General features: G+C 54.9%; 1 protein-coding gene across 2 annotated transcripts in view; it reads right to left on the bottom strand.

The window, feature by feature from the left end:
- Nucleotides 1-1,569: 1,569 nt before the first annotated feature.
- RASSF5 (Ras association domain family member 5) overlaps nucleotides 1,570-13,378 on the bottom strand; it is a 62,156-nt gene continuing 50,347 nt past the window's right edge. For both annotated transcript variants that reach the window (XM_032878492.1, XM_032878493.1), the window contains 4 exons: nucleotides 5,592-5,705; nucleotides 4,145-4,442; nucleotides 3,561-3,676; nucleotides 1,570-1,941 (listed from right to left, as the gene is read on the bottom strand). In XM_032878492.1, the coding sequence (XP_032734383.1) occupies nucleotides 1,789-1,941; nucleotides 3,561-3,676; nucleotides 4,145-4,442; nucleotides 5,592-5,705 (681 nt within the window). In that variant the 3' untranslated portion in view covers nucleotides 1,570-1,788. The remainder of the gene's footprint in view (nucleotides 1,942-3,560; nucleotides 3,677-4,144; nucleotides 4,443-5,591; nucleotides 5,706-13,378) is intronic.

The raw sequence follows: 13,378 nt of genomic DNA, 5'->3' as shown, positions 1-13,378 counted from the left end.
CAGGGAGGGAAGCAATAAGGCTGAGCATGAGATGGCAGAGAACCAGGGTTCTGGGGAACCTAAACACTCTTTTTGAGCTGCTAGCTTGTCTTGGTTTTGCAGCTCTGAAGACTACACACAGTTCGTATGACTTGGGGTCAGCATTCCTTCTGGGATTGGGGGCAGTGTGGACACAGCAAGGGTCAGGGAAGGGACTTCTGAGGCTACACGAAGAAGCTGGGGCTCAACCCAACCCAAGAAGGACCTGGGAAGGCAGAGGAGAGTGAAGAAGGGATCTCTCCAAGGCTGGACTGGAAAGCCGGCCCTGCTTTGACCGTGAAAAGTCCTCCTCCCTCTCAAGGGACTGTCTGCAGCCTGGCCACTTGCTTCAGTTGCTTGGCTAGTTTATTTTTCATTTTGCACCCGAACAAGAGCCGGTACAGATGTAGGTTGGGGACCTCATCCACCCCATCCATGTGGTTTAACATCACTTCCTGGGAGTCAAAGCCCAAGACCTTAGAGGGGAAGGAGGTCTGTGACTCTTGCCCCGTTCTCGGCTGGAGGGCTCTCCTGGCCTTGCCTCCCACACCACCGCTGTCCCCTTCCTGGCAGGAGCAAGCCAGCAGCAAAGCAAGTACACCCTGCTCCTGTCTCTCTCTGAAAACAAAAAGGCACTGAGATCAGCCGGAGGCCAGCCCGCAAGCTCACAGAGCACAACGCCTTGGGCTGGCCTGGGCTTCAGAGCACAAAGGACTCCACGTGGGCTGAGTTGGGAGGTTTCCCCATCTGTCCTCAAGGCAGCTCCTCCAGCAGCACCTGGAGACCCCAGCATGCCCCTGGGGAGGGAAGAGGCAGTGCGGAAGGCCAAGTGGGAAAAGCAGGGCAGCCAAGCCCTCCCCGGCTCTCCAGCTGGGGGAAGGCAGAGGACAAGTTGGACACATTTCTCTGCAACGCTTTTTGGCTTTCTCCAACTGCCTGATTTCCGTACTCAGCAGGAGACATTAAAATTGGTAAATGGCTGGTTTCCCTTTGTGGAAACACATGAGGATGAAGGCAATATGAAACTCCCAAGTTGTAACTCAAAAACAAACACTTGTTGACAAAGACGTGACGAGGCATCATACACACGCAAATAGATATGCCTTTGGGTTTCCATGGGTGCAGACTTGAGCGATGAGGGCTGAGGCAGGCTGCAGCTTCTCTGGAAATCTCTGAGCCGGCCTCAGCTTTGGGGCTCCCTACCTGAGCATCTGGGGCCAGTGGCTTTATGACCTTCCCTTGAGCATGAACAACGGGCACCTTGGGACAGTGAGGGGCAATCCTCTTACGAGCATTATCTTACTTTCGGGGGCTTAGCCCAGACCTGCTCAAGGAATATACTATAATTTTTGACTCATAAATAAAGGTCTATGAGTGGCAAATAAGAGATTGAGGAAGAATGAAAGCCAGAGAAAGAACATACAGCTCTGAAACCTTTCTTCTTTCCTTTGCCGGCTGGTGCAAACAGTTCCAGTTTGGGGATGACAGAGGCAGCTGGTTGGCTTACAAAGAGCTCGAGGACCACGCTGAGGTCTGAGGCTCTTCTCTCCCCCTGGGGTCCCGCTCCTTGGCAGCGTGAGGCAGGTGGGGCCCAGCCGGCGAGCACACGTGTCCCTCAGAGATTTCGTGCCACATCTGGAACTGCCCAGAGGGGGAGGGGGGCACAGATGCACCCGCCACAGGTGTCCTGAGAAAAAGTGTCTGTTGCAAAATAATAATTAATAATAAAAAGAAATCCATGGGCACCAGAAGAAGAGGAAGCAGGACCGGTTAGCCAGGTTTGCCTTGGGATTCTCTTAAGGCCTCCTCCAGTTTCTGCCTAAACTTGTCATACTTCTTCTGCACTTGTTGGATTTTGTCCTGCTCCTCCTTTTCCAAGATCGTTAGGAAGTTCTGGAGCTCGGGGATGGAGAAGGCGTCCCACTGTGAGCCGCGAGTGCGATGGGGGAGAAAGGAACAGGAGACAGGTCAGAAGCCGCACGACCTGAGGGGCCCCCAACCCCCGCTGCCTCCATCTGCACACAGCTTACACAGGGCTTACTACCGAGTAGACCACTGCCGTGGAGAAAGCTTGGGTTTCCTGTGTTACCAGCCACCAGATTTCAAATCCTGACATCTCATGTCATGTTTTATTTGGAGAATCAACCATCTGATATTTTCTGTGTGGCAGATAAGGTCTGAACAGTGATACTGGGGCTGCCCAGGCCCCTGCTGGCCTGTCCGGATGTCCATTTTGGGGGTGCTGAGCGAAAGGCTCTCAGTGTGCAGGCCCTCAAGAGGCAGGTGGAGGAGAGCTGGGCTTGGTCTCCAGAGAAGGGGTTTCAGCCCAACAGCACCACGTGACCTTGGGCACATCACTGTGCCCTTCTGTCTGCTTAGCTCATCTGCCATGGAATGAGGGTCCCTGCCTCCCTTGGCTGGCAGAGCAGATAATGGGAACCCAGAACCCAGAAAGCTCCGGACAGCCCTGTTGGCCCTGGCCTGCCCCAGTGGGACCTGACCACTCTCAGACTGACCCAGGAACAGAGCCCCCAACCCCTCGCCCCCACCCCTCACCAATTCCCCCACCATCCGTGGAGCCAGGGATTTTGAGCACATAAGGTTTATCTAGTTTAATCCCCCCATTGCATAATGGAGAAGACTGAAGTCCACAGACAGGAGGAGATACAGCTGTGGGTACAGAGCTGGCGGCAGCAGAAAGGGAATTAGGGCCTGGTCTCTAAACTCCCAGGCCCCAGAGGTCTACACTGGGCCAGCAGTGTCCAAACACTGTCAGCAGAGTACTTTTTCCTGAACAAACGCTTACGCACTCTAACGTGTAAATCATATGAGGCAGAGCTGCCTGACTGAAGCAGGGAGAAGGGACAGGGCCCCGACCTGCCTGGATCCCCCAGACCACCGAATGACCTGGGAGACTGCTCCCCCAAACCCTAGGCCTCCACTGAGTACAGAGTGGCAAACACCTGGCCTCGGTGACTCCTCAGTGATTCCTGAGCCCCAGGATCCCAGGCCACAGGGAGCACCAGCCTGATTTCACCCGACTCCGTGCCACCGGATTGGACTCTGATGAGCAGCGCTTTGAGGAAAAGGGCCAGTTTTTACGAACCAGGAAGAGACAAATGGCTCCAAAATCTCTGTATCCAGTGGAGGCCAGAGATGGAGCTGGCTGGACCTCAGACCATCCTGGAGCAAAACAACCCCGGCTGGTACATGGGCCTTTCTCAGTGTCCCTCTACCCCGGCTTTTCAGGAAAAAAAAAAAAAAAAAAAAAAAAGGCACACGAAATCCTTTCTTTCCACAGGCCTTGCCAGACACAGGCCCCGACTTGCTCCCCCAGGATGCTTACAATCCCGGCTTTAGACACTGAACTCCGCAGCCCAGCACTTCCCCGGGCTCAACTTCCCCAGGACATTTTCCCAGCTGCCTCCGAGGCTGCCGCATGGCCCCAACGCATGCCAGTGGTGAGGACGACGCCCGCCAGCACCCAGCCAGGGTGCCCTGAGGTCTGGGCTTTTGCACCGCGCAAAGGGGCCCAGACCCACCTCCACCTCTCCAGTTTCATTCTCCTTGAGCACGAAGCTGAGGACATCATTGTCAGGCCCAGCGAGCAAGCGCAGGTAGAGAGGGCAATCGGCAATAGAGAGTTTCTGGAAGAGCACTGCAAAGCAAGAGAGGGACCTGGAGGCGCGTCTCGGAAAAGAGGGTCAGGGACTCAGTGAGGGTGGGACAGACCCGGAAATGCAGACATGGGAAGGTCATGACCGGAAGTAACCATCCTTTCAACCTAATGAAATGAACCTGACATGAATAGGGAATGCCCTTTTATCTTTGGTGTCTGCCCAGAGTTTGAAGCATATTCCCATTCGCATCACCTCCCCAAAAGATTAGGAAAGGTGGGCGGTTTCTCTCCCCTTCCACAGATAAGGAAGTGGGAGCCCAGGGTGTGGTTTTCCTGTAGTCACATATAAAGTGAGGGGCGCAGGGAGCAGGCATGAGCTTCCCAGCCAGCTCTCTGCCACGTGGCTGGACAGTGGTGCCCCAGGGAAGCCCAGTCCTCCTCCACACCAAGTCTGCCAGGCCTTTAGTGGGGGAGATGGTTTCTGATGGGAAGCTCGCCCTTGCATACCTTGCCCGTCCTTGTGTATCCGCTTAAAAAGTGCAAACTTCTGGGGATTGTCCACAACCATGAACTTCTTGAGCAGCCCCTGGATGACCTCACTGACCGTGGTGGTGCTGCTGATGTGTAGCTGCTTGATGGCATCGAGCGGCAGGTAGAAGGACGTCCGCTTGTCTGTGGTAGCCGCCAGGTCCACTTCCTTGATGGCGTCATAGATGGACTGGGGCCGGATGCCAGCAGGCACTGTCACCGGCCGCCGGAGTTTCAAATGCACTTTGATGAAACCCGTGTAGGTGCCATCTTCACTCTGCAGAGCAGGGGATGTGCTATGGGTCAACTCGGGTCTATCTTGCATGATCGCATCTGCCACTCTGAGCCACTGCCGCAGGCTGGGTCAGGGTGGGGGTGGGGGAGACGCGGTTTGCAGAGGCCTTTCCTAATAGCAGGGCTATCCCAGTCAGCCCCCGACCTGTCTCCCCAAGTTGTTCCTGTCTCTGCCGACCTGGGGGTGCTGGAGGGCAGAGACAATGTCCCCCTGCCCACCCTGCATAAGGCCAGGAAAAGGCTTGCAGTATCCAGCAACCAGAGAGGACAGGAGGAGCTACTCTGGCTTGCCCTCCCAGGGCTCAGGCTCCCTGCCCCCAGTCCCCTACCTTTGCTGAGTCCCTGTTCCTAGGAGGCAGGGTCTGGAGTGGCCTCTCTAGTTTGTCCCTCCAAACCAGGGAGGAGGAGGAAAGCTCCGTAATGAGGTCCTTGGAAAATGAGCCCACTACATTTCCTTCTGCATCTCTTTCCAAAACCCAGCAGCCTGCAAGGCTTAAACCCAGGACCAGGGGAGACTGGGTTTTCTAGTGCCCCATTGGGCTGAAGCCCCAGAGAGCCATTTGCTAGCAGGAACCAGCAGGGGGCAGGTATCTTCTACCTTCTCCCTTTCTGGCTGCCAACGGCCTTTGGGAGCCCGGCAGAGTTGGCGCCTCCCCTCAGAGCTCTGCACAGTCTCCGGAAGCTTCCCCGGAAGCTTCCCCGGGACACAGGAAAAGGGAGAGGACAGGAGCTGGGAACTCCCTCTTATGAAGCCTTCCTGGGGGCCAAGTGATACCAGTTATTGAGGTCTTTGTACCGTACTTAATTCCCACAACAGCTCTGACTAATGGGCATTAATATCTCTATTTTACGCCAAAGCCCAGGGAGGTTAAAAGGGTTTCCCAAAGCGGGAAAAGGGGAAGAGCCAGAGATGGACCTGGATCTTATTCTAAAGCCCATTCTTTTTCCCTGCAGCACACGGGAGCGGTGTCGGGGGGTGGGGGGCTGACAGCCTCCCACAAACCCCGAGGCCTCCCCAGGACTGAAGAAAGGGGAGGGGCGGCCCCAGAATCCAGAGGGAGAACAGAGGAGCCCCAGTGGAAGAGGCGGCGGGGGCCGGGTGGGGGCAGGCGGGCAGGCCCCCCGCACGCACCAGCTTCATGCCCAGACAGTTCTTCTCCCGGGTGTTGTAGCTGTCAATCTTCTGCTTGATCTCCTGCAGTGTGGGCGGCTGCTGCGTGGCCTCCTCGGCAGGTTTACAGACATTCTGAAACAGACGCAGAAGTGAGAGTGGGTACGCAGCGGTGTTCATTATGAGAAAGGGGAGGACCACACCCTCCCAAAGACCTCCCTGACCAAGAAGAAGGGAGCACCAGTCCCACAGTGAAAACTAATCTCCTGGGTACAGGGTGAGAAGAATCAGAGATCAAATCCCAGTGGTGCCCCTGGGAAGCCCAGCGGCTCCAGGTCAGTGACTTAAATCTCCAAGTCTCCTCACCTGTGAAGTGGGACCAAGGCCTACCCCTCGGGCTCACTGAGAAACTAATATGAACGTGCCCAGCACACAGGCACGGATGATGAATTCGGTCCATCAGCAGAACAGCATTTGCCTACTTAGGGTTACTAGGGGAAAGACTGCATTTAGATGCTGTGGGAATAGAGAAATGCCAGGCTCAGGGCTCAATCCTGCCACCTCGAGATCATGACCTGAGCCGAAATCAAGAGTCGACGTTCAACCAACTGAGCCACCCAGGTGCCGCTCGTTATGATTTTCCTAATAACATTTTCTTTTCTCTGGCTTACTTTAGTGTAAGAGTGCAGCGTAAAACGCATATGACATGCAAAGCTGTGTTCATCGACTGTTCATGTTATTTGTTAAGTCTTCTGGGCAACAGCAGACTGTTATTAGCGGTTACGTCTGGGAGCTGCCAAAAGCTAGCCTCAGGTTTTTGACCGTGCAGGGGGTCAGAGCCCCCAACCCCCAAGTTGCTCAAGGGGTCAACTTTATGTATTTGTCAAATGCATGAGTGAACCGGAAGGAGCCAGGGGTTGTCCCTCTACAATAACTGAGAGACTTGGCCTCCTCTCCCGGGGCATGGGGACAACCAGCCTCCACTTGGCACCTCCCCTGTGCCAGAATATGGCGCGCACCGTCTCCTTTAATCCTCACGAACCAAGACGCTGTGAGGTGGAGATTATTACCTACATTTTCAGGTGAGACGACTGGGGCTCAGAGGAGCTCAGTCACTTGCCTAAAGCCCTAACTCTGCAGGTGGAGACCTACAAGGAAATTCCAGGCTGTTCTGCTGTGTTCTTCTCAGGGGTTCCCCTGTGCCCGCCGGCCACCCGCAGGGAAGCCTGAGGGAAGAAGAAGGCTGAGGAAGGGGATGGAGGTCATCGTTCTTCATGCTGCAGGGTGAGTTCTGGGGTCTAAGCGACTCCGTCCCCTGATCAGTTCCTTGCTTTCCCTCCTCTTCACCACCGCCCACCTTCCTGATGATGTCTTCAGGCTGCCCGTGTGTGGCCGGGGATGCGGGAGCCATGGTTTGGGCAAACAAATAAGTTGGTAAAAACCCGCCCAGAATTCATCTGATTTTAGAAACCGAGCAGACTCAAGACTCGAGTCAGGATTCTCCTTTGGCAAATGAGGAAACTGAGGCCCAGAGAGGTGGGATCCCTGTGTTCTCCTGGCTGCCTCCCTGCCCCCATCCAGCACCTTCCTGGAGGGGTGTGGCTCAGCTGGAGGATTCCACAGTCATCCTGTCAGGACACCAGCACCCGTTGGAACACAAAGGCCCCGCCCACTGGAGCCTGTCCCCACAGTCCCCCCAGGCAGCAGTCAGCAAGCTGTGGGAGGTGAGGGCACGCTCAGCATGATGCCTGCGCTTCCTCCTCTCACTCTCCAACCTCACACAGCAGATAACATGTCGGACTCTGAGGCTGCCACAGGGAGCTGGTGTGGCCTCCCAACGCCCACCCCCCACCCCTCTGCATGGAGATAAGCCAAGACCCCTTTTCCATCCCAGCTTCTTCCCTTGGCCTGTCTGCTCCAGTCCTCTTCCTCAGAGATCTAATGGTACCAGCGCTGTGCTCCGTCTTTCACATACCCTGTCTCCCGTACCACCTCCGTCACTCCCATTTCACAGATTACAAAGCTGAGGCCTAGAGAGGTTACAGAACACACTTGTGGTCCCACTGCTAGTAAGCATCTGAGTAGAGCCTGGAACAGAGTCCATCCAAGTGTGGAGCCCATGTTTTTCTCAATCCACCACAGGGCACTCTAGGACGGCGCTTCTGCCACTCCCATAACGATCACTGAAATTCCATGCCAGTCCATGAGGGCCAGGGTGGCAGCTGCCAAACCAAGGCCCATAAATTACAGAACCTGTGAAACATTCGTCCATGGTTCATCAGATCAGTGTGGGTCAGGCCCCAGAGAACTCAGGACCCAGGGGTACCATGTCACCAACAAAGCCATCAAGGACAGCCTTCTACTCTCTCCGGTGGCATGAGGGAGCCACCCTTTCCCTGCATGCCCTTCGGGCCCTAGAACTGGACCTTGATTCCATCCAAGCGCCCCAAGGGGCAGCACACAGCCCAGGGGTTCTCCTGCTTGCCTGAGGTAAGCAACAACAGATGTGAGCCTCAGGCAGTGTCTTCATTCACTGGCAAAGCATCAATCCGGGGAGACTCAAAGGGAGCTCATCCGTTCCCACAGTCCATTCCCAGAGACCCGTACCTCCCCAGAAGCCCTCCCAACCCTGCCCTTCCCCATACCTGGACCATCTCTGTGGGACCAGGTGTGCCTGGCCGTCGCCCAACCGTGGGAGCTGCCAGTCAGACAGACTAGTTATCTGGTTCCTACCCTGTGCTCCATCCTATCCATCTCTGAGACACAGGCTGTCCCCTCCTCAGGGGCTGACAGCTTTCTCATAATCATCTACTAAATAAATTAATAAATAAAATAAAATAAATGATGGACAGGAAACTCTAGAAGTTCTGGGAAGTTCTCCTCTCATAATTTCCAAGTGAGCTACAGCCATTTCCCTATAAGAAAAGGCAGCTGGTTCACGGCTTTCAAAAGTCAGTTATTCCAGGCCTGGGTTTGTATACAGCAAGAGTCACAGCGGCTGTAACTAGAGGTTTCTTCTTCCTGTTCCCCTTCTCTTCAGCAGATAACTCATCTGTTCCTCCCCCTTGCCCGCCACAAACCTGGGGAAGTGACGCGAACATCTGAGGCTACCCCTTCCAGGACTGACGCAGAAGATGGCTGTCCTGATTCCACCACCCCATCTGGGAGTGCCAGGAGCCCCGTGTGGCCAACAGGCGAAGTCCCCCAGGCTGGAACCTCAGCCCCCAGGGCTGACACGGCTGCTGCGCACACCACCTCTGGCAGACAAGATCTGACGGGTGGATCGTATGAATCACCTGCCAAAGTGGGCCAGCCGGTCGGCCAGCGAGTCAGTCACAAGAGCCCACTAATCCTTTCCCCTCCCAGGGATGGTATAGAATCTAGGCCAGTGGTTCTTCAAATCAGCTCCACTCGGAATCATCTAGGGGATCTCTAGAAACCCTGCTTGGGCTCTGTCCCGGAGCTTCTGATGTTTGGTGTAGGGTTCCGCCAAGGCTTAGGCTGAATAAGAGCAACAGTAGAGTCATCTTCAGAGTGTAAAGCAAAGACCTCAATTCTTATTCACCTGTCAGATTTTCACGTCCTCAAAGTGAAAGATTTGTTTCTATCCACGGGTACAGAGCCAGAAACATAGAGTTATATCTCTGGGTGGCCCAAGATGGAGAAAGAACGGGGAACTCACTCTGTTAGGGTTTCACAAACACTGGCCTTGGCCACAGATGTGTCTCTCCTCGGGGGTCTGTGTCTCTCAGGGCACCTGGCATGGAACACACCTGCTCTGAGCCCCCGGCACTGGTGCCAGATGGTCTAGCCGTGCCCACAGCAGCTGGCAAATCAGGGTGCTGGTGGAAAAGAGGTGTGTGCTCCCCTATCTGGAGCTACGGAAGGGGCTGTGTGGCCTCTCGGGGCTCAAGGGTATTAGGATACAGCCACATGAAGAGCCTGGGTGCTAGGAGTCCAAGCAGACGCTCCCCTGAGCGTGAGCCCCAAACTTCTCTATTAAAAATATCTTTGGGGCTCCTGCGTAGCTGTGTCCCTTAAGCATCGACTCTTGATTTGGGCTCAGGTCAGGATCTCCGGGTCTGTAAGATCGAGCCCCAAATTGAGCCCCGTGTCAGGCTCCGTGCTCAGTACGGGGATTCTCCCTCTCCCTCTATCCACCCACCCTTGCCAGTCATATGTGCATATGCCCGCTCCCTCTCTCTCTCTTAATTAATTAATTAATTAAAACATATACATATATATCCCTAAAAACAAAATGAAAAGGACCATCCCATGTGCTCTGGGGCCTACCTCAGAGCTGATTTACCCCAAGCTGAATTTTACTTTAAGAAGAAACCCAAACATTGGTAAATTGTGCATCCAAACCAAGGACACACGTCTTCATTTTGGTCACGGTGGAAGAAGAAGCTCCGAATGAGTCCTGTGGTTTCTAGTATCCCCAGGTGGACCCAGGGCAGCGATGAGGGGGCGCCCCTGGGGAAGGAGCACGTTGAGGAGAATCGGACACTCTGATACCTCAGATATCTTCGTGCCCGTTGTCTTTCGACCTGAATCAAACAAACCATTTTTGCTGAAAATTTTACTCTCCCTCTTCTTAAACTTCTTGGCTGCTTCTTCCTTCGTGACGCTTTCGTCATATTGCTCCCATCTGCCCACCTGAGGTCCTGCTTTCTGTCCCGGCCTCTCTGGCCACTCCTGCCCTGAACGATGGTGATGATGATCTGTCTCAGTCCGTGTCATCCTCACCACAAGTCCATGAGAATGCCCATTTCACAGATGGGCAAACTGAGCCCCAGCAAGGTTAAAGCTACCCACATGTAAAGCTAGCACTATACTGCCTGGCACTTAAATATGCATCTATTTGTATTAACCTCCAAGTAGACTATCTTGAGTTGTCTTCCCAACTAGAGTGAATTTTCTTAATAACTTGTACCATACATCTATTTCTTCTTATGTCCATACCGAGCACGAAGTAAACAATAGACACTTGCTCAGGAACCTTCAGTGGCTCCCTATTGCCTACAAGGAGGGGGCAGTAGGAGAAATATCTTATTTTTTTCCCAGGAATTGCAGTGCAGCAAGCCTTGGATATCAGCGTGGAATGAGTTCTGTGGGAGACACACCTGCGCCTGTCTTACCTGTCATGGCATCCCAGAGCCTAAGAGGCTCAGGAAACGCCTACGGGATGAACACAAGCCTGTGTTTGAGACCTGGCCCCCAAGACTAACTAAGTGATCTTGAGGAAATCTGATAACCTCTTTAAGCCTAAGACTCCGTCCTCATTTCCATCTATCGATTTGAAATACAAATCCTTCATTGCCTAATAGAATTCATGCAAAGATAATAAGACCAAATGAGATCACGGGGCAAACACATTGCAGACATCATCAAAGCCACCCAAAGTCACACACCGTGACTGTCCTCCCAGGCCTACAAAGCCCGACGCCTAGGAGCCAAGCCCACACCTCACTCTCCTCGAGAACTTCATCAGGATTGGCCGCCGTGCCACAGAGCGTGGCACACTCTACACTAGCGGCTGGCACGCTTTTCCCGTCCAGGGCCAGGGAGCAAACACCCGAGGCTTTGCTGACCATACAGTCTTGGCTACAACTACATCCCTCTGCCATCATGGCTTGGAGCAGCCCCGGGATGAGCGCGGCCGGGGTTCGGTAGCACTTCATCTATGGTGCCTGGCGCATGTCTGCCCCCTCCCGCTCGGAGTGCGGAGCCCCCATCTCCCCAAGCGCCATCTCCCCAGCATCGTGAGTGAGGTTTCCCTGGCCCATGGCAATCTCCTCCTTCTCTGCTCTCCTCAAACGGGAGATCCCTGCCATTTCAATTCCCAAGCTGAAAAAGGCCAATATGGAGCTTTGTGCTGGGCACCGCCTGCACTCGAGGGATAGTCACATTGACAGCCATGTTGTCCCTGCATGTCCCCAGCCGACTGGCCTTCTGTACTTCGCTCTCATGTCATGGACTCCTTGCACAAGTCGCCAGAGGCTTCATGGCTTCAGCGGAGATGGGCATGCTCTCCTCCCGGCTCCCGGCTCCGGGTGGGGGAGGCAACAAGCTGGCTGAGGAAGGGATGCAGCAGGGAGGCCAGGCTCACTCCCCAGCTCGCGGACGGACTCCCAAACCCCAGCCTGCGGCCCCAGTGCCTCAGGCTCCTGTTGTGGCCAAGCTGCCAATTACCCCGTATCATGGACCTCTGCACCTGCTGGCCCACACGTCCACCCCACAAGGCCCGTGGAGGTGTCCTCGCAGCCAGTGCGGCAGCAGCTGGATCTAACTGGACCTGCCTTTTCTGGTTTCATTCTTATGGCACATGTGTTAGTCCCATCTTCCCAATTAGATGTTCCCTGGAGGGAGACAGAAATGATGGAGGATGGTTGTGCCTCTTTCGTACCCACTTCGAGGCTCTGTCGAGCTCTGTGTAACCTCCAAGGAGGTGGCCAGAACAGGGTGGGGCAGCCTGGGTGGCGCCCAGCCTAGAGCCCCGCCACGGACTGCAGTCAGGTCCAAGAGCCGCTCCCACGGACCTGCACCCCAAGGGGCTGACGTGAAGGCAGAGGCTGCGGGCTCCGGATTGGTGGCCGGCCCTGCTCAGCTCTTTGCAGCTTCCTGATCGGAACGAATGCAAGACCATCCTGTCCTGTGACCTCCCTCAAGTCACTTCCCATCTGAGGGCCTCAGTTTCCTCCTCTGTGAAATCATGAAGCGAGACGCCTCTGCAGCTCTACGAGTTTACCTCGAGGAGAGGGTGGTTTCTTTCATCACTGCTTCCTCTTCTATTTCAGAGAATTGGGGGTGGGGTGGGGGTTGGGGCCCTCGGAGGACAGCTGGCTTGTCTGAATCACAGGGATGAGAACTGGTCTGAGACAGTATCAGGAAGCCACGTCTGTGGCGTGACTTGTCTTAGTACCGGCTGCTTGCTTTCTCCAATCGTCCCCAAGGGTCAAGGAGGTCTACACCTTCCTAACTCACACCACTCAAGAAAACAAAACAAAAACTACCCCGGAAGCCAGTGTCCATGAGCCTTTGCCACATTTCCTCTTTCTCAGCTCTTAGCAAATCTCTCAGCAGCCGTTCTTTTGCCCCTTGGGCAGAAAGCACCCCCAGGCCTATGTCAGGGGCGAGAGCCTCAGACTCTGCTGCGAGCGAAGGACCATCCGCAGACACCTTCCAGGACAGCCTGCGGGCCTCGAGTGGCACGGGCGCCACACACCGGATGCCTCGCTCGCGCCCCACCTACCCGGGAACTTCTGAAGGAAAGGGGCGGACAGCCCTCCGCCTGGGCTGGGTACCAAACGCCCTGCTCAACGCCCAGACCGCATGCAAGGCTCACTGGTCCCTTCGCAGTGGCCTCAAGCAGATGGGAAGGAGGAAGCCCCATGTGTCCTCACCGCAGGGCCCTCCCCAGGTGCAGAAGGGCCTGTCTTCTGGAATGGCCGCCCAGCCACACCCTGGATAGGGAAGGGGTTTATTCTTCCAGATTCTTCTCTGGCTCGGTCCAACATCCCAGAAATAATAAGGGTTGGAACTCAAGTGTGTTCTCCAGGAGGCTATTCCCAGCAGAGCAAAGAAGGAAGGGGTTTCAGCAGGGAGCCATGCGAACGAGCATAACCCTGCAGGATTCGGGATTTGAGCTGCTCTGGGGGAGGAGTGGGAAACAGAGGAGCAGGAAACAAAAAGGGGCTGGGATTTGAGAAACTGGAAAGAAGCTGAAGACAAAACCCTAGAGCAGATGGTCCATGCAGACAGTCAGTCAACAGTAACTGATTGAGTTGCCCACGGGTGAGGCTGTG

This window comes from Lontra canadensis, unplaced genomic scaffold (genome assembly GCF_010015895.1).
Source record: "Lontra canadensis isolate GAN:19392208 unplaced genomic scaffold, GSC_riverotter_1.0 scaffold63, whole genome shotgun sequence".
Taxonomy (NCBI): Eukaryota; Metazoa; Chordata; class Mammalia; order Carnivora; family Mustelidae; genus Lontra; species Lontra canadensis.
This window is presented reverse-complemented; position numbering and strand designations above follow the sequence as displayed.